General features: G+C 40.5%; 1 protein-coding gene and 1 pseudogene across 1 annotated transcript; one reads left to right on the top strand and one right to left on the bottom strand.

Annotated features, from left to right (window-relative positions):
* LOC116582310 overlaps nt 1-17,607 on the bottom strand; it is a 47,524-nt pseudogene extending 29,917 nt beyond the window's left edge.
* On the top strand, nt 17,564-20,155 carry TMSB15A (thymosin beta 15a). Its single transcript, XM_032330652.1, is given in 4 exon segments — nt 17,564-17,633; nt 19,041-19,132; nt 19,134-19,158; nt 20,118-20,155. Coding segments are annotated over 3 exon segments (138 nt in total). The 5' UTR covers nt 17,564-17,633; nt 19,041-19,057.
* The last annotated feature ends 927 nt before the right edge of the window (nt 20,156-21,082 follow it).

Genomic DNA, 21,082 nt, shown 5'->3' with positions numbered 1-21,082 from the left:
AGACCAACTAGTGTAGTAAAAGTAAATAAATAGATAAGAAAGGGTAGGTAAAAACAGAGCAGTATAAACTTGAAAGATAAGGAATGTAAATCATATAAAAGCCAGGATATAGAGAGGATGTTATGGCCTCATTGTGTTCATATAATAATGAAGTCATTCTTAAATTTACGATCCACACAGTAGAGGAAACTTTTGAGATTGTAAAAGGACCCCTAATGCTGACATCCAAGAGATATGATGATAGACAAGCAACTCATCAAATCTTTTATTTTTATTTTTATTTTATTTTTTATAAAATTTTAAATTTTTTTATAAACATATAACATATTTTTATCCCCAGGTGTACAGGCCTGTGAATCGCCAGGTTTACACACTTCACAGCACTCACCATAGCACATACCCTCCCCAATGTCCATGACCCCACCCCCCTTCTCCCAACCCCCCTCCCCCCACAACCCTCAGTTTGTTTTGTGAGATTAAGAGTCACTTATGGTTTTTTTCCCTCTCAATCCCATCTTGTTTCATTTATTCTTCTCCTACCCTCTTAACCCCCCACGTTGCATCTCCACTTCCTCATATTAGGGAGATCATATGATAGTTGTCTTTCTCCTAATGACTTACTTCACTAAGCATGATACCCTCTAGTTCCATCCACGTCATCACAAATGGCAAGATTTCGTTTCTTTTGATGGCTTCATAGTATTCCATTGTGTATATATACCACATCTTCTTTATCCATTCATCTGTTGATGGACATCTAGTTTCTTTCCATAGTTTGGCTATTGTAGGCATTGCTGCTATAAACATTTGGGTGCACGTGCCCCTTCGGATCACTACGTTTGTATCTTTAGGGTAAATACCCAGTAGCGCAATTGCTGGGTCATAGGGTAGTTCTATTATCAACATTTTGAGGAACCTCCATGCTGTTTTCCAGAGTGGTTGCACCAGCTTTCATTCCCACTAACAGTGTAGGAGGGTTCCCCTTTATCTGCATCCTGGCCAGCATCTGTTATTTCCTGACTTGTTCATTTTAGCCATTCTGACTGGTGTGAGGTGATATCTCATTGTGGTTTTGATTTGTATTTCCCTGATGCGGAGTGTAATGGAGCACTTTTTCATGTGTCTGTTGGCCATTTTTTTTTTTTTTCTTTTTCTTTTTTTTTTTATTTTATTTTATTTATTTTTATTTCCAGCATAACAGTATTCATTATTTTTGCACCACACCCCGTGCTCCATGCAATCCGTGCCCTCTATAATACCCACCACCTGGTACCCCAACCTCCCACCCCCCGTCCCTTCAAAACCCTCAGATTGTTTTTCAGAGTCCATAGTCTCTCATGGTTCACCTCCCCTTCCAATTTCCCCCAACTCCCTTCTCCACTCTAAGTCCCCATGTCCTCCATGCTATTTGTTATGCTCCACAAATAAGTGAAACCATAAGATAGTTGACTCTCTCTGCTTGACTTATTTCACTCAGCATAATCTCTTCCAGTCCCGTCCATGTTGCTACAAAAGTTGGGTATTCATCCTTTCTGATGGAGGCATAATACTCTATCCCCAGGGGTACAGGTCTGTGAATCACCAGGTTTACACACTTCACATCACTCACCAAAGCACATACCCTCCCCAATGTCCATAATCCCACCCCCTTCTCCCAAACCCCCTCCCCCCAGCAACCCTCAGTTTGTTTTGTGAGATTAAAAGTCACTTATGGTTTGTCTCCCTCCCAATCCCATCTTGTTTCATTGATTCTTCTCCTACCCACTTAAGCCCCCATGTTGCATCACCACTTCCTCATATCAGGGAGATCATATGATAGTTGTCTTTCTCTGCTTGACTTATTTCGCTAAGCATGATACGCTCTAGTTCCATCCATGTTGTCGCAAATGGCAAGATTTCATTTCTTTTGATGGCTGCATAGTATTCCATTGTGTATATATACCACATCTTCTTGATCCATTCATCTGTTGATGGACATCTAGGTTCTTTCCATAGTTTGGCTATTGTGGACATTGCTGCTATAAACATTCGGGTGCATGTGCCCCTTTGGATCACTACGTTTGTATCCTTAGGGTAAATACCCAATAGTGCAATTGCTGGGTCATAGGGCAGTTCTATTTTCAACATTTTGAGGAACCTCCATGCTGTTTTCCAGAGTGGCTGCACCAGCTTGCATTCCCACCAACAGTGTAGGAGGGTTCCCCTTTCTCCGCATCCTCGCCAGCATCTGTCATTTCCTGACTTGTTTATTTTAGCCATTCTGACTGGTGTGAGGTGATATCTCATTGTGGTTTTGATTTGTATTTCCCTGATGCCGAGTGATATGGAGCACTTTTTCATGTGTCTGTTGGCCATCTGGATGTCTTCTTTGCAGAAATGTCTGTTCATGTCCTCTGCCCATTTCTTGATTGGATTATTTGTTCTTTGGGTGTTGAGTTTGCTAAGTTCTTTATAGATTCTGGACACTAGTCGTTTATCTGATATGTCGTTTGCAAATATCTTCTCCCATTCTGTCAGTTGTCTTTTGATTTTGTTAACTGTTTCCTTTGCTGTGCAAAAGCTTTTGATCTTGATGAAATCCCAATAGTTCATTTTTGCCCTTGCTTCCCTTGCCTTTTGCGTTGTTCCTAGGAAGATGTTGCTGCGGTTGAGGTCAAAGAGGTTGCTGCCCGTGTTCTCCTCAAGGATTTTGATGGATTCCTTTCGCACATTGAGGTCCTTCATCCATTTTGAGTCTATTTTTGTGTGTGGTGTAAGGAAATGGTCCAATTTCATTTTTCTGCATGTGGCTGTCCAATTTTCCCAGCACCATTTATTGAAGAGGCTGTCTTTTTGCCATTGGACATTCTTTCCTGCTTTGTCGAAGATTAGTTGACCATAGTGTTGAGGGTCTAATTCTGGGCTCTCTATTCTGTTCCATTGATCTATGTGTCTGTTTTTGTGCCAGTACCATGCTGTCTTGATGACGACAGCTTTGTAATAGAGCTTGAAGTCCGGAATTGTGATGCCACCAACGTTGGCTTTCTTTTTCAATATCCCTTTGGCTATTCGAGGTCTTTTCTGGTTCCATATAAATTTTAGCATTATTTGTTCCATTTCTTTGAAAAAGATGGATGGTACTTTGATAGGAATTGCATTAAATGTGTAGATTGCTTTAGGTAGCATAGACATTTTCACAATATTTATTCTTCCAATCCAGGAGCATGGAACATTTTTCCATTTCTTTGTGTCTTCCTCAATTTCTTTCATGAGTACTTTATAGTTTTCTGAGTATAGATTCTGTGTCTCTTTGGTTAGGTTTATTCCTAGGTATCTTATGGTTTTGGGTGCAATTGTAAACGGGATTGACTCCTTAATTTCTCTTTCTTCTGTCTTGCTGTTGGTGTAGAGAAATGCAACTGATTTCTGTGCATTGATTTTATATCCTGACACTTTACTGAATTCCTGTATAAGTTCTAGCAGTTTTGGAGTGGAGTCTTTTGGGTTTTCCACATATAGTATCATATCATCTGCGAAGAGTGATAATTTGACTTCTTCTTTGCCGATTTGGATGCCTTTAATTTCCTTTTGTTGTCTGATTGCTGAGGCTAGGACCTCTAGTACTATGTTGAATAGCAGTGGTGATAATGGACATCCCTGCCGTGTTCCTGACCTTAGCGGAAAAGCTTTCAGGTTTTCTCCATTGAGAATGATATTTGCGGTGGGTTTTTCATAGATGGCTTTGATGATATTGAGGTATGTGCCCTCTATCCCTACACTTTGAAGAGTTTTGATCAGGAAGGGATGCTGTACTTTGTCAAATGCTTTTTCAGCATCTATTGAGAGTATCATATGGTTCTTGTTCTTTCTTTTATTGATGTGTTGTATCACATTGACTGATTTGCGGATGTTGAACCAACCTTGCAGCCCTGGAATAAATCCCACTTGGTCGTGGTGAATAATCTTTTTAATGTACTGTTGAATCCTATTGGCTAGTATTTTGTTGAGTATTTTCGCATCTGTGTTCATCAAGGATATCGGTCTATAGCTCTCTTTTTTGGTGGGATCCTTGTCTGGTTTTAGGATCAAGGTGATGCTGGCCTCATAAAATAAGTTTGGAAGTTTTCCTTCCATTTCTATTTTTTGGAACAGTTTCAGGAGAATAGGAATTAGTTCTTCTTTAAATGTTTGGTAGAATTCCCCCGGGAAGCCGTCTGGCCCTGGGCTTTTGTTTGTTTGGAGATTTTTAATGACTGTTTCAATCTCCTTACTGGTTATGGGTCTGTTCAGGCTTTCTATTTCTTCCTGGTTCAGTTGTGGTAGTTTATATGTTTCTAGGAATGCATCCATTTCTTCCAGATTGTCAAATTTATTGGCGTAGAGTTGCTCATAGTATGTTCTTATAATAGTTTGTATTTCTTTGGTGTTAGTTGTGATCTCTCCTCTTTCATTCATGATTTTATTTATTTGGGTCCTTTCTCTTTTCTTTTTGATGAGTCGGGCCAGGGGTTTATCAATTTTATTAATTCTTTCAAAGAACCAGCTCCTAGTTTCGTTGATTTGTTCTATTGTTTTTTTGGTTTCTATTTCATTGATTTCTGCTCTGATCTTTATGATTTCTCTTCTCCTGCTGGGCTTAGGGTTTCTTTCTTGTTCTTTCTCCAGCTCCTTTAAGTGTAGGGTTAGGTTGTGTACCTGAGACCTTTCTTGTTTCTTGAGAAAGGCTTGTACCGCTATATATTTTCCTCTCAGGACTGCCTTTGTTGTGTCCCACAGATTTTGAACCGTTGTATTTTCATTATCATTTGTTTCCATGATTTTTTTCAATTCTTCTTTAATTTCCCGGTTGACCCATTCATTCTTTAGAAGGATGCTGTTTAGTCTCCATGTATTTGGGTTCTTTCCAAACTTCCTTTTGTGGTTGAGTTCTAGCTTTAGAGCATTGTGGTCTGAAAATATGCAGGGAATGATCCCAATCTTTTGATACCGGTTGAGTCCTGATTTAGGACCGAGGATGTGATCTATTCTGGAGAATGTTCCATGTGCACTAGAGAAGAATGTGTATTCTGTTGCTTTGGGATGAAATATTCTGAATATATCTGTGATGTCCATCTGGTCCAGTGTGTCGTTTAAGGCCTTTATTTCCTTGCTGATCTTTTGCTTGGATGATCTGTCCATTTCAGTGAGGGGAGTGTTAAAGTCCCCTACTATTATTGTATTATTGTTGATGTGTTTCTTTGATTTTGTTATTAATTGGTTTATATAGTTGGCTGCTCCCACGTTGGGGGCATAGATATTTAAAATTGTTAAATCTTCTTGTTGGACAGACCCTTTGAGTATGATATAGTGTCCTTCCTCATCTCTTATTATAGTCTTTGGCTTAAAATCTAATTGATCTGATATCAGGATTGCCACTCCTGCTTTCTTCTGATGTCCATTAACATGGTAAATTCTTTTCCACCCCCTCACTTTAAATTTGGAGGTGTCTTCGGGCTTAAAATGAGTTTCTTGGAGGCAACATATAGATGGGTTTTGTTTTTTTATCCATTCTGATACCCTGTGTCTTTTGACAGGGGCATTTAGCCCATTAACATTCAGGGTAACTATTGAGAGATATGAATTTAGTGCCATTGTATTGCCTGTAAGTTGACTGTTACTGTATATGGTCTCTGTTCCTTTCTGATCTACCACTTGTAGGCTCTCTCTTTGCTTAGAGGACCCCTTTCAATATTTCCTGTAGAGCTGGTTTGGTATTTGCAAATTCTTTCAGTTTTTGTTTGTCCTGGAAGCTTTTAATCTCTCCTTCTATTTTCAATGATAGCCTAGCTGGATATAGTATTCTTGGCTGCATGTTTTTCTCGTTTAGTGCTCTGAAAATATCATGCCAGCTCTTTCTGGCCTGCCAGGTCTCTGTGGATAAGTCAGCTGCCAATCTAATATTTTTACCATTGTATGTTACAGACTTCTTTTCCCGGGCTGCTTTCAGGATTTTCTCTTTGTCACTGAGACTTGTAAATTTTACTATTAGGTGACGGGGTGTGGGCCTATTCCTATTGATTTTGAGGGGCGTTCTCTGAACCTCCTGAATTTTGATGCTCGTTCCCTTTGCCATATTGGGGAAATTCTCCCCAATAATTCTCTCCAGTATACCTTCTGCTCCCCTCTCTCTTTCTTCTTCTTCTGGAATCCCAATTATTCTAATATTGTTTCGTCTTATGGTGTCACTTATCTCTCGAATTCTCCCCTCGTGGTCCAGTAGCTGTTTGTCCCTCTTTTGCTCAGCTTCTTTATTCTCTGTCATTTGGTCTTCTATATCACTAATTCTTTCTTCTGCCTCATTTATCCTAGCAGTGAGAGCCTCCATTTTTGATTGCACTTCATTAATAGCTTTTTTGATTTCAACTTGGTTAGATTTTAGTTCTTTTATTTCTCCAGAAAGGGCTTTTATATCTCTCGAGAGGGTTTCTCTAATATCTTCCATGCCTTTTTCAAGCCCGGCTAGAACCTTGAGAATTGTCATTCTGAACTCTAGATCTGACATATTACCAATGTCTGTATTGATTAGGTCCCTAGCCTTCGGTACTGCCTCTTGTTCTTTTTTTTGTGTTGAATTTTTCCGTCTTGTCATTTTGTCCAGATAAGAGTATATGAAGGGGCAAGTAAAATACTAAAAGGGTGGCAACAACCCCAGGAAAAAATGCTTTAACCAAATTAGAAGAGATCCAAAATCGTGAGGGGGGAGAAAGGGGATAAAAAGAGGTTCAAAAAGGAAGAAGGAAAAAAAAAGAAAAAAGAAAGAAAAAAAAAAGAAAAAAGAAAAGAAAAGAATTTAAAAAAAAAGGAAAACACCTGAGAAAAATGTAAAAATGAAAAAATATATATATTAGATAAACTAGTAAAAAATCATTAAAAAAGAAAAAGGTAACAGTTAAAAAAAAAAAAAATTTACCCGAAGGCGAGAAAAGAAAAAAACAAAAAAATGAAAAAGAAAAAATTGAATTAACTGCAAGACTAAAAAAAAAATCACAGGGAAAAAGCCATGAGTTCCGTGCTTGGCTTTCTCCTCTGGAATTCTGCTGCTCTCCTTGGTATTGAAACCGCACTCCTTGGTAGGTGAACTTGGTCTTGGCTGGATTTCTTGTTGATCTTCTGGGGGAGGGGCCTGGTGTAGTGATTCTCAAGTGTCTTTGCCCCAGGCGGGATTACACCGCCCTTACCCGGGGCCGGGGTGAGTAATCCGCTCGGGTTTGCTTTCAGGAGCTTTTGTTCCCTGAGCGCTTTCCGTAGAGTTCCGGAGGATGGGAATACAAATGGCGGCCTCCTGGTCTCCGGCCCGGAGGAGCCGAGAGCCCAGGGCCGCACTCCTCAGTGCGCCCTCAGAGAACAGCGCCCAGTTACTCCCGTCTGCCTGACCTCCGGCCGCGCTCCTAGCTCTCCGAGCCTGCGACCAGTTCAAGGTAACACCGAGCTGTGAGCTTACTGTCGGCTCTGTCTCTGTAGCCGGCTTTCCCTTTCCAATACCCGCAAGGTATTGGATCAGACACCCCTGATCCTTCTGTGACCCTGCGGGACCTGAGGCCACGCTGAACCCGCGTGGGCTTCGCCCCGGTTTAGCCTCTGGAGCGATGTCCCTCAGCGGAACAGACTTTTAAAAGTCCTGATTTTGTGCGCCGTTGCTCCGCCGCTTGCTGGGAGCCGGCCCCTCCCCCCGGGGTCTATCTTCCCGTCGCTTTGGATTCACTTCTCCGCCGGTCCTACCTTTCAGAAAGTGGTTGTTTTTCTGTTTCCAGAATTGCTGTTCTTCTTCTCTTCGATCTGCCGATGGATTTTCAGGTGTTTGCAATCTTTAGATAAGCTATCTAGCTGATCTCCGGCTAGCTGAAGCAGTCTCAGCCTGCTAATTCTCCGCCATCTTGACTCCTCTCTGTTGGCCATTTGGATGCCTTTTTTGCAGAAATGTCTGTTCATTTCTTTTTTCTTTTTTTTTTTTTTAAGATTTTATTTATTTATTTGTCAGAGAGAGTGAGCACAGGCAGACAGATAGGCAGGCAGAAGCAGAGGGAGAAGCAGGCTCCCTGCTGAGCAAGGAGCCCAATGTGGGACTCGATCCCAGGACCCTGGGATCATGACCTGAGCCGAAGGCAGCCGCTTAACCAACTGAGCCACCCAGGCGTCCCGTCTGTTCATTTCTTCTGCCCATTTCTTGATTGGATTATTTGTTCTTTGGGTGTTGAGTTTGCTAAGTTCTTTATAAATTTTAGACACTAGCCCTATATCTGATGTCATTTGCAAATATCTTCTCCCATTCTGTCAGTTGTCTTTTGGTTTCGTTAACTGTTTCCTTTTCTGTGCAAAAGCTTTTGATCTTGATAAAATCCCAATAGTTCATTTTTGCCCTTACTTCCCTTGCCTTTGGCGATGTTCCTAAGAAGATGTTGCTGTGGCTGAGGTCAAAGAGGTTGCTGCCTTTGTTTTCCCCAAGGATTTTGATGGATTCCTTTCTCACCTTGAGGTCCTTCATCCATTTTGAGTCTATTTTCGTGTGTGGTGTAAGGAAATGGTCCAATTTCATTTTTCTGCATGTGGCTGTCCAATTTTCCCAGCACCATTTATTGAAGAGGCTGTTCTTTTTCATTGGACATTCTTTCCTGCTTTGTCGAAGATAAGTAGACCATAGAGTTGAGGGTCTATTTCTGGGCTCTCTATTCTATTCCATTGATCTATGTGTCTGTTTTTGTGCCAGTACCATGCTGTCTTGATGATGATGACTTTGTAATAGAGCTTGAAGTCTGGAATTGTGATGCCACCAACTCTGGCTTTCTTTTTCAATATTCTTTTGGCTATTCGAGGTCTTCTCTGGTTCCATATAAAGTTTAGGATTATTTGTTCCATTTCTTTGAAGAAAATGGATGGTACTTTGATAGGAATTGCATTAAATGTGTAGATTGCTTTAGGTAGCATAGACATTTTCACAATATTTATTCTTCCAATCCAGGAGCATGGAACATTTTTCCATTTCTTTGTGTCTTCCTCAATTTCTTTCATGAGTATTCTATAGTTTTCTGAGTATAGATTCTTAGCCTCTTTGGTTAAGTTTATTCCTAGGTATCTTATAGTTCTGCGTGCAATTGTAAATGGGATGGACTCCTTAATTTCTCTTTCTTCTGTTTTGTTGTTGGTGTAGAGAAATGCAACTGATTTCTGTGCATTGATTTTATATCCTGACACTTTACCGAATTCTTGTACAAGTTCTAGCGTTTTGGAGTGGAGTCTTTTGGGTTTTCCACATATAGTATCATATCATCTGCAAAGAGTGATAGTTGGACTTCTTCTTTGCTGATTTGGATGCCTTTAATTTCCTTTTGTTGTCTGATTGCTGAGGCTAGGACTTCTAGTACTATGTTGAATAGCAGTGGTGATAATGGACATCCCTGCCGTGTTCCTGACCTTAGTGGAAAAGCTTTCAGTTTTTCTCCATTGAGAATGATATTTGCGGTGGGTTTTTCATAGATTTCTTTGATGATATTGAGGTATGTGCCCTCTATCCCTACACTTTGAAGAGTTTTGATCAGGAAGGGATGCTGTACTTTGTCAAATGCTTTTTCAGCATCTATTGAGATTATCATATGGTTCTTGTTCTTTCTTTTATTGATGTGTTGTATCACATTGATTGATTTGCGGATGTTGAACCAACCTTGCATCCCTGGAATAAATCCCACTTGGTCGTGGTGAATAATCCTTTTAATGTACTGTTGAATCCTATTAGCTAGTATATTGGTGAGAATTTTTGCATCAGTGTTCATCAAGGATATTGGTCTGTAGTTCTCTTTTTTGATGGGATCCTTGTCTGGTTTTGGGATCAAGGTGATGCTGGCCTCATAAAATGAGTTTGGAAGTTTTCCTTCCATTTCTACTCTTTGGAACAGTTTCAGGAGAATAGGAATTAGTTCTTCTTTAAATGTTTTGTAGAATTCCCCTGGGAAGCCGTGTGGCCCTGGGCTTTTGTTTGTTTGGAGATTTTTGATGACTGTTTCAATCTCCTTACTGATTATGGGTCTGTTTAGGCTTTCTATTTCTTCCTGGTTCAGTTGTGGTAGTTTATATGTCTCTAGGAATGCATCCATTTCTTCCAGATTGTCAAATTTGTTGGCGTAGAGTTGCTCATAGTCTTTGGCTTCAAATCTAATTGATCTGATATAAGGTTTGTCACTCCTGCTTTCTTCTGATGTCCATTAGCATGCTAAATTGTTTTCAACCCCCTCACTTTAAATCTGGAGATGTCTTTGGGTTTAAAATGAGTTTCTTGTAGGCAACATCTGGATGGGTTTTGTTTTTTTATCCATTCTTATATCCTTTGTCTTTTTATTGGGGCATTTAGCCCATTAACATTCAGGGTAACTATTGAGAGATATGAATTTAGTGCCATTGTATTGCCTGTAAGGTGACTGTTCCTGTATATTGTCTCTGTTCCTTTCTGATCTACTACTTTTAGGCTCTCTCTTTGCTTAGAGGACCCCTTTCAATATTTCCTGTAGAGCTGGTTTGGTGTTTGCAAATTCTTTCAGTTTTTGTTTGTCCTGGAAGCTTTTAATCTCTCCTATTTTCAATGATAGCCTAGCTGGACATAGTATTCTTGGCTGCATGTTTTTCTCGTTTAGTGGTCTGAATATATCATGCCAGCTCTTTCTGACCTGCCAGGTCTCTGTGGATAAGTCTGCTGCCAATCTAATATTTTTACCATTGTATGTTACATACTTCTTTTACCAGGCTGCTTTCAGGATTTTCTCTTTGTCACTAAGATTGTAAATTGTACTATTAGATGACAGGGTGTGGACCTATTCTTATTGGTTTTGAGGGAGGTTCTCTGCACCTCCTGGATTTTGATGTTTGTTCCCTTTGCCATATTGGGGAAATTCTCTCCAATAATTCTCTCTAATATACCTTCTGATCCCCTCTCTCTTTCTTCTTCTTCTGGAATCCCCATTATTCTAATGTTGTTTCATCTTATGATGTCACTTACTTCTCGAATTCTCCCCTCGTGGTCCAGTAGCTGTTTGTCCCTCTTTTGCTCAGCTTCTTTATTCTCTGTCATTTGGTCTTCTATATCACTAATTCCTTCCTCTGCCTCTTTTATCCTAGCAGTGAGAGCCTCCGTTTTTGATTGCACCTCATTAATAGATTTTTTAAAAATTTCAACTTGGTTAGATTTTAGTTTTTTTAGGGCTTTAGTATCTCCTGAGAGGGTTTCTTTAATATCTTCCATGCCTTTTTTGAGCCCGGAGAACGTTGAGAATTGTCATTCTGAACTCTAGATCTGACATATTACCAATGTCTGTATTGATTAGGTCCCTAGCCTTCGGTACTGCCTCTTGTTCTTTTTTTGTGGTGAAATTTCCCACCTTGTCATTTTGTCCAGATAAGAATATATGAAGGAGCAAGTAAAATACTAAAAGGGTGGCAACACCCCCAGGAAAATATGCTTTAACCAAATCAGAAGAGATCCCAAATCGTGAGGGGGGAGAAAGGGGATAAAAAGAGTTTCAGAAAGTAAAAAAAGAAAAAAAAAGAAAAACAATTAAAAAAAGAAAACGAATAAAGAAAAAATCTAAAAAAGAAAAAGCTATATATATAGTTTTTTCATATATATATATATATATATATATATATGACAAACTAGTTAAAAAAAAGTTAAAAAAGAAAAGGGTAAAAGTTAAAAAAAATTAGCAGAAGAGGAGAAAAAAATGAAAAAGAAGAAAAAATTAAATTAACTGCAAGACTAAAGAATCATGGGGAGAAAGCCATGTGTTCCGTGGTTTGCTTTCTCCTCCTCTGGAATTCCGGTGCTGTCCTTGGTATTGAAACTGCACTCCTTGGTAGCTGAACCTGGTCCTGGCTGGATTTCTTGTTGATCTTCTGAGGGAGGGGCCTGGTGTAGTGATTCTCAAGTGTCTTTGCCCCAGGCGGAATTGCACCGCCCCTACCAGGGGCCAGGCTGAGTAATCCACTCAGGTTTGCTTTCCGGAGCTTTTGTCCCCTGAGCGCTTTCCCTAGTGTTCTGGAGGACGGGAATGAAAATGGTGGCCTCCTGGTTTCCAGCCCGGAGGAGCCCCACTCCTCAGTGCGCCCTCAGAGAACAGCGCCCATTTACTCCCGTCTCCCTGGCCTCCAGCCATGCTCCGAGCTCACCGAGCCTGTGAGTGGTTCAAGGTAACCCCAAGCTGAGAGCTCACTCCTTGGCTCTGTCTCTGTAGCCGGCTTTCCCGTTCTAATACCTGTAAGCTCTGGTACACTCAGACACCCCCGATCCTTCTGTGACCCTGTGGGACCTGAGGCCACGCTGACCCTGCATGGGCTTCACCCCAGTTTAGCCTCTGGAGTGATGTCCCTCAGCGGAACAGACTTTAAAAGTCCCAATTTTATGCTCCGTTGTTCCACCACTTGATGGGAGCCAGCCCCTCCCCCTGCGGTCTATCTTCCCGTCGCTTTGGAGTCACTTCTTCGCCAGTCCTACCTTTCAGAAAGTGGTTGATTTTCTGTTCTAGAATTGCTGTTCTTCTTCTCTTCCATCTGCTGTTGGATTTGTAGGTGTTTGCAATCTTTAGATAAGCTATCTAGCTGATCTCCTGCTACCTGAAGTCTCAGCCTGCTACTTCTCTGCCGTCTTGACTCCTCCCCCCTTATCAAATCTTATTGGTGAAGTTTTTTCAGTAGTCTATACAGATGCATCCTTTGAATGCTGACACATTTGGTTAAAGGTAATAAGTGTTAATAATAGATCAAATAAACTTACTAACTTCAAAAGCTCAAATTTATGGAGTTTCTTGGGGACAGGCACTCCAATAGTACGTACCACATTGTAGATATTCAATAAATTTTTATTGAGCTGAAAGAACGGTGTGTGGCAATCTGTATATTGAAAAACCATTAGAGCAGACTTGAGATTGTTAGAGCAAAAGTTTCAAAAGGAACTTACTTAGTCTTCCAGAGAGGGTTCTTGACGAAGGCGTTTTAGTTACTGTGATATGTTAACTGGGCTAGGCTATAGGATTCATATAGTATTCATTTATTAAACATCCATCTAGACATTGGTGATGAGGTATTTGTAGATGTGGTTAACATCTGAAATCAGGTGACTTTAAATAAAGATTATTCTCGATAGTGTAGGTGGGCCTCATCCAATCTACTAAAAGTTTTTTTTCTTAATATTTATCTATTTATTTTTAAAGAGAAAAAGACAGCATGTGACCATGTGGTGGGGGGTGGGTAGGTGCAAAGGGAGAGAAAGAATCCCAAGCAAGAAGACTCTCAGCTGAACATAGAGTCCAACAGGAGGCTCAGCAGCAGGAAGGGTGGGTTGCTAAAAGTTGGGCTCAATCCCATGACCCCTACGTGGACCTGGGCCAAAACCAAGTAAGATACTCAACTAGCTGAGCCACTCAGGTGCCCCCCCCTTTTTTTCCTGAAAGTTCTTAAGGGCAAAAACTCAGGTTTCCCAGAGGAAGAAGAAATTCTGTTGCAAGACTGTAGCATTAATTCCTGCATGTGCCTGTTGGCCTGTTCTGTGGACTTCAGACTCGCCAGTCCCCACAGTTACATAAGACAGTTCCTTGAAATAAATGTAAATAAACAAAACTCTTTGAAGTAAATATATCCTACTGGTTCTGTTTTTCTGGAGAACTCTGACTTACACAAGTCCTTGGCTTAATGTTTAATAGGATAATATGTACTACAGATCTTTACAATCTTTTTGAAATGATATTCTCTCTCCAGTCATTTAAATATTTGACTTGTTTCATGACACTTATTGACTTATCTCCTTATTAATTTAATGACATAGTTCTCTGAAATCCAGTTTGCAAAAATTTATTTTACTTATGGTAGGTTAGTTTAATTCCTCTTGAGATTTAAAAATATCTTTTTTGGTTTTCTTTTTATATTTTGACAACCCAAATAATCCCAAAATGTTTTTAGTCAATTTTAGGACACAACAGTTTTATTATTTCTAAAAGGCATTTAAAATTTAATAGCTTTCTATATATAATAGCAAATTTTAAAGTTCCTCGAAATTTTTTAGCATTCTTTCAAGCATATCCTTCTCTATTTCATTCATATTGAAGACTTTTTGGCTAATTTATATAAGACATTTCTATGATGGTTAATTTTATGTGTCAACTTGACTGGGCTCTTTTGGGTGTGTCTGCAAGGGTGTTTTTAGGAGAGATTAGAATTTTGATCAGTATACTGAGTAAAAATAATTGCCCTCACCAATGTTAGTGGGCTTCATCCAATCTGTTGAGGGCTCAAATAGAAAAAATTCAGAGAAAGGTCAAATTTATTCTCTCTGCTTAAGCTAAGACATTCTTCTTCTCCTGCCCTTGCTATTGGTACTCCTGGTTCTCGGGTCTTTGAAACTGGACTGGGACTTATACCATTGCATGCTCCCCACCTCCCATAGCCACCCTCTGGCCCTGGGTTCTTGGGCTTTCAGAATTTGACCAGAAGTTCAACAGTGGCTTTGCTGGGCCTCCAGCTTTCACTTAGCAGATCGTGGAACTTCTCAGCCTTCATAATCACATAAGTCAATCCCTCATAATAAATCCCCTACATATCTTTCTATCATCTACCTATCTATCCCATTGGTTCTCTTTCTCTGGAGAACTCTGACTAATAAAGGTATCAACAAGAAGTCTATGTATACAGATTCAGGTGTGGATAGGTGAAATGATGTGGTGGTAGAAGTCAGTGAAAGTTCACTTTTGATACCTACAATTTTCTAGTAAAATAGAAAGTAACAGAAAAGTTGGGATGGGGAGGTGGTGTTGGGAGTTTGAGGAGAGAGAAAGTATGAAATTATAACTTAAAACATTTGGAAATTTAAGGAAGAGGAGGTCTATTGAGTAATTGAGTAATTTACTGGCAGCATTAAGGGCCTGGCTGAAGTTCATGTTAGACAAGTTAAAGTTATTCATGTGGTTGTGCATTTTCCTCCAGCTAGGTTTAGCTGTGTGGGTTCAAGCTCCTTGAAGTGTATTTGGTTTAGTCATGGTTATGATTTTTCCAAGGAAACAATACAAAGTGAGAGAGGGGTAGGAGAGTACAGGGTACATGTAAACAAGTGTTAATGAAGACTGAACATAACATTTAAGCTGGAGAAGGAGGGGAGAAAAATCAATAAGAGAGCAAGGGATGATGAAATCTGATAAGATCTATGGGTTGGAGATTTTGGTGAGTTTAAAGAAGGTTGAATTCTGAGTGAGCTGAAAAGAAAGGAGGTGATAGTTAGAAAGAGGAATGTTTGAAATTGAGATTATGGAGAAGTTGCTAAAATAGCTATGACAGGGCCCAGGGTATGACCATGTGAGTGAGTAGCTGAGGTGGGGTTAAGGACAATGTCATGAAGGAGAAATGTTCAAGGAACTAAGGGAGTCAGTGTGTCAGAATGGTTGTTCTTGAGCTCACCAGGAATTAGGACAGTACTACTTCATTGAGAGTGACCACATTCCAGGAGCTAAAATCTTCAAATTATAAGGAGAGATGGGAAAATGAAGTTTGGTAGATGACAACAATAAAGGCTAGTTGGTGATAAGCTGCCAAAAGCCAGCAGTTTTTAAAGATGTGAGAGAGGAATTGCCTAAGGCAGCAATGAGAAGCAAGAAAGACATTTATTCAGCATTCAGGTTCTGTGGTACAGTAGTGGTGTGAGAGAAAAATCATATACTTCTCTTGAGTGGGCTTCAGGGGACACAGAGTCCTCAGAGGGAGAGCCTGGTTTCTGTTAGGGGAAGATAATAAAGGACAGATTTAGAGAAGAGGTTGAGGATATAGGGGAATTACTGAGGGTGAATTTTGTTTTAGGAATAGGGAAGGGGTGTGAGAAACTAGGGAAGGGATGTGGTCACAGCTTTAAGGAGGTTAAAATGGAGGATTTGAGGGGTGTCATGGGGGATCTCAGGGTTCTTGTGGTAACTGGCATAAATGAAGATAAACATTGTTATTAGGTGAATTCTGATAGATTCAAGGCAGATAGATTCAAGGCAGATTTTGAATTTTGGGCTATGGTGGGGTGGTTGGGTGTCTGGAACTTCCTGTTGACCCCAAGTAATGTGGAAATTCAGTCTTACACGTGGAGCACTGGACCACACAATGTACTCTGTCATTCTTAGAAACAGAGATTGCATAAATCAGTAATGATAGAAAAATAGTCTAGAAACTGTACTTCACATTCAAGATTGGACTGCTTCTGGGGAAGTGGGAGAGTAAATGGACACAAGGCAAGGGTCAAGGGAACCTCAGTTTTTCTGTACTATTTTTATTCTTTAAAAAAAGTAAATAAACCAAAATGTTAAAAACATTCAAACCTGAGTCATGGAAACATTGTTTATTATATTTAGTGTCTGGGACATTGTAGGCACTCAATAAATATTATTTGTTGAATGAGGGTGGCTTTCTGCTTTAAACATTTCTTCAACAAACATACAAAACTCTCAAATTAACGCTAAGTGTCACAAGAACACAGAAAAAGGAATGACTGGAGAGAAGAGAAGGGCTTGAGAAATCCTCATGGACAGAGTGGATGCTGATCTATGCAGAGTATCTTTACCACCATATATGAACCATATGGCAAATATTGGATATAAGCTAAAAACATCGTCCTATCTCCATCTTACCTTAATGCTCTAAGGTTCTGTGTGAGTATCCAGAAAATGACTTTGAACATTTAGTCCTTTCAAGTAACTACTGGATCCTCACTTTCCTCCTCCAACATGGACACTGGGTGGGTGCTACTGTCCCACATTTCTGCTCTATCACAGATGTATTACTTCAATCTATAGACAGGTATTTAGTGTCTTCTGTGGGCCAAGCAAAGTGCTAGGGATTGGGAGATAAATGATGAATAGCCTCAGTAGATCCTCCTGTGATTACCCTAAACTGACTACTACCACGTTCAGTGGCTGAGAAAATTGAAAATGTGACTTTTACATAGGAGAGCACCACTGTGACAGAAAAGTTCAGCCGTGGGGGTGAATGACTGAACTGCCCACCCTCTCAAGGAGCTCCCCTCCTCCACGACCTGGCCAAGGATTTGAACAGACGCCACTGCGCATTATTTCTAAACAATTGTTTGGTTATCACAGAGTACTTAGATTCTATGGCTATAAAACCCGGTTCCAGACGTTGGAACCTAACTGGGCAAGAAAGAAGCGCTTGCTTATTGTAGAGGACCCAATTATATTGGAAGAATGAGTGAACTTGGGAAGGAGGGAAGTGGATCCTTAGCAAGAAAATAGTGGGAGAGACCGGGGAGGCAGGCAGGCAATCCCTCGGCGGCGAATCAGAGAAGGCTTAGACAGTGTCTGGGGAGGTGGCTCCAGTATGACGTCATCAAGACACTGATGCAGGAGAGAGGTCCTGAGTAGAGGAGAGACAGTGGACTCAAGCCTACAAGAAGAAAGCCCGGGGAGGGGGAAGTTGGGGGCAGCGAAGAGGAGGGCCTGGGACCCTTAGCCAATCAGAAGCGGTTGGGGAGGGGTCCGGAGCTGGGTAGGCTCCACGACTTATAACTGCAGGGTGCCACGCAGGAAGGTTAACTTCGTCCAGTGTGTGGAGTAGCGTTGGTCCAGCCGTCATCCTTTCAACCGTCTTCAAGCCATCAGGTAAGGACCTGCCGTCCTGGCGGAGCCAGAATACTATGGGGACAGGAGGGCGCAGCGGCTGCAGGGCAGAAGGGGTCGGTCTCTCGGGAACTGGTGGGGCTGAGTAGGGACTGGGGTTTTCTAACTGCGTCTCCTAGAGAGTCCGCGCCTTTGTCTTTTGCGGCGCCGCTTCTGAGCGTTGTGGAGTCCTCCCAGGGTGGGTTCTTGGAAGGCCGGCCTGTCTGCGGTGGCTGCACGCCCGAGACTTAGAGGAATATGGGTGCTGCCGGGTTTGGACCCTCTGGAGTTGGTGCTTTGCGTTCTCCCTTCCTGTGGCCAAAAAGGTGGGATGTGCGCCCAACAAAGATGATGGTTATTTTAAAATGTAAGCGAAGTGCTCCTGACAAAACGGCCCATGTGCCCAGCCCTTTATAATTTGTTAGTCCCTTTTTTCCTACCTCTGGAGATGGGCGACTGGTCGCTCATCAGGTCTTGGGGTGACCTCGATGGAAGGGAGACATACTCGGGACTTCTGGCTGTTTGGGGGCCTCTCCATTCTACTCCGGGCACTAGACGTGTCTTAACCCCACCAGAATGGGACCAGGCACGAGCTGGACCCTTTGTTTTCTGGTCTCTGGGGTCTTCAGTTGTCTCTGCTCAGATAAATCTAGAATGGTCACAGGGCGCCTCATCTCCTAAACTCTCCTTATGCAGAGAAAACATGATGAAGTAAAAATCAACTCTATTTGGTTTATCCCTCAGCTGAAGTCCTTGGTCTGATCCTAATTAGCTGTGTCTTCTGCCAGCATTTACAAACGAGTGCCAAAAGGAGCTAATATGAGACATGTAATTAGTTATAACTGGATTAAATCCTCTCCCTCTCTTATTGTGGCTCCTGAATCTATCTTTGGGCAGATAAAATGGAAAGAAACTAGTGCAACTTATGCCACCCTCCTTTTTTTTTTTTTAACCCTTTTTTAATGCTGCTTCTTACTTTCCAAGAAAAATGTCCCAAATTAATTGAATGCAATATGAATTTGCTCAAATAAATGCTGTCTCTTGTTACAAAATCTTTAGTTGGTTAAACACAGTCCTTATTTTTCTTCTATCTCTATCTCTTCTTGTGCTTCTGTCACCTCCATTTGACCTCAGCTCTGATGTAAAAGAGTCAGACATACTGACTCTGGATTTTAGAGCATCTTGGTTTCTAGTGCATCCTGATTCAGGCTTTTACTGCTTATTGGAAATGGGGCAGTGATGTGTAATTCAAAGTATTCTAATAAAAACATGACTTTTCTAAGATGCGTGCTTTTTTCTTGTTGAAAGTCAGCAGATAAAATACGCATTGATATTAAATATGAGAATCATTGGCTGTGATTCCTTAGTATGACATTAGTTATGCTGATTTTAAGTTAAAACTTTTTTCAGTCTTTCTTTTAGTCAAGATGAGTGATAAGCCAGACTTGTCTGAAGTGAAGAAGTTTGACAGGTCAAAACTGAAGAAAACCAATACTGAAGAAAAAAAATACTCTCCCTTCACAGGAAAGTAAGTCATGGGACTGGGGGTTTCTAGTGGAAAAAAACAATGGTGAACGTTTATAGGCTCAGAAAATAAACTATTCCAGTAAATTTTGCCACTGACTAAGCAATAATTAGAGTACCATTGTATTTAATGCAACAGTTGAAAATATCAAATAGTTGTTTTCTTACTTCAGTTATATAAGTGGTTCTCACGTGATAGACCCAAGAAGTAATGGGAAAATAAAAATCTCGTTTCTTGTTGGAAAATTACTAAAAATCTCATTATAACTAATCTTGGAATATTAGACTAAGGACTAGAAAAGTCTTAGTTTCATCCACTTTATGGTTATTAGGCATTTTCTGCATCTAGCAGGTTGGATCCATGATTTCATTCCTAAAGAACGACACAAGCTGCAGTATTGGCTTTCTCTACCTGATTGACAAGATAAGGTAGAGAAAAAGTTTAGATTTGGGGGGCACTCAAAGTTCCAGACTCCAAAGGATCAGATTTTCCTTTGAGAATTACAGCTTGATAGAAAAACTCCAAGCATATTCACAAACCTGAGGGGCACTTTTTGTCATGTCAGTGTTATTTGATAATGCAGTTAAGTCAGAAGTACTTGAAAGGTTATAACTTCCTAATTATGTAGTGATAGATAAATCTGAGGAAAATGCTTCACTTCCTCTTCAGTCTCAGAATAATCTATGGAAAAAATGGCAATAGCGTAAATCTGCCTCTCACATGAAAAAAAAATATGTAGTTGATGTATGTTCTCATAAATGTTCAGGTGGTTAACATGTGTGCACATGCAACACAAACACTCAACTGGGGTTTTGTGGTTAGTGCCTTAGCCTTCTAAATTTAAAGCAGATATGGCAAGCTTCAATAACTTGGCAAATACCTCTTGGAAGAAAACTGAACTTACTCCTAGGAATATGCCTTCTTAATGATTTTTGTGTGTGTTTGTTTCCCCCACCCCCCAGCTATCCAACAAGAGAAAGAGTGTGTTCAAACGTCATAAAATGGGGATCTCCTGCCCACACCAAATTTCAACATTCCTTAAGTATCTCAGTTTGGGGCTTGTTTTATATAAGCCTATATGTTTGTAGAAATTTTAGGCATCTTCTGATTTCTTCCCTTCCCAGCCAATATTCCCTTTTTAAAATTTTCCATTGATACATACATGCCATATGGAAGGTGCTGTCAATAATCTTACCATTTATGACCTTTGTTTGTGTATTCCTTGCATCCCCAAAAGTTAAACGACTTTTAACTTTCTACAGTGGATGAATCTGCTGTTCGACGATATTCATGAAGTGGCATGCATTTGTAACTTCTCAGTTTATTTTCATTTCTAATGTAGTGATAAAAGAATAAGTATAGTCATTGTTTTGAGATTCTGGTGGCCCATTCTTGGTGGTCTTCTAAGGAATGAAAGTGCACCAAATGTACTCATTTTAGCCAAACGAAATGGCTTAAAGAAAGCCACTTTAGGAGATTAGTCACAGGGAAAAGTCTCTCCTTTGTCCAGGTCCAGTGGATTCTGACTTGGGAATGCTAGGTGCTTTTCCATAGAGTTGGAATCATGGTTCTCCCATGAGAATCTCAGGAGAGGAGGTAACATGGACTAGCCTCCTTAGCTTAGAAGTGAGAAAATGAAAACACAGGGTCTGAAGTGATCTAAGGCAAATAAGAGCTGGGATGTTTAAACTGGGCTCTCTCACTTTCTGTAATGTGCTTTTCAACTTCATAGGAGACCCCTGACACTGGGATTTGATGGGAGAAAGGGGAAAGAGGCACAAGCTAGCACACATCGTGCTAAGCACATCACATCTATTGAACACAAATTCAGACATCTAATACCTGCTAATGATCTGCAACACTGAATCTCTGCTCTCATTTTTGTCTGGAACAGAATTTACTGTCTTCTGAACCAATTATTTTTGGT

This window comes from Mustela erminea, chromosome X (assembly GCF_009829155.1).
Source record: "Mustela erminea isolate mMusErm1 chromosome X, mMusErm1.Pri, whole genome shotgun sequence".
Classification (NCBI taxonomy): Eukaryota; Metazoa; Chordata; class Mammalia; order Carnivora; family Mustelidae; genus Mustela; species Mustela erminea.
Note: the sequence above shows the minus strand (reverse complement) of the source record. Positions and strands in the feature narration are given on the sequence as shown.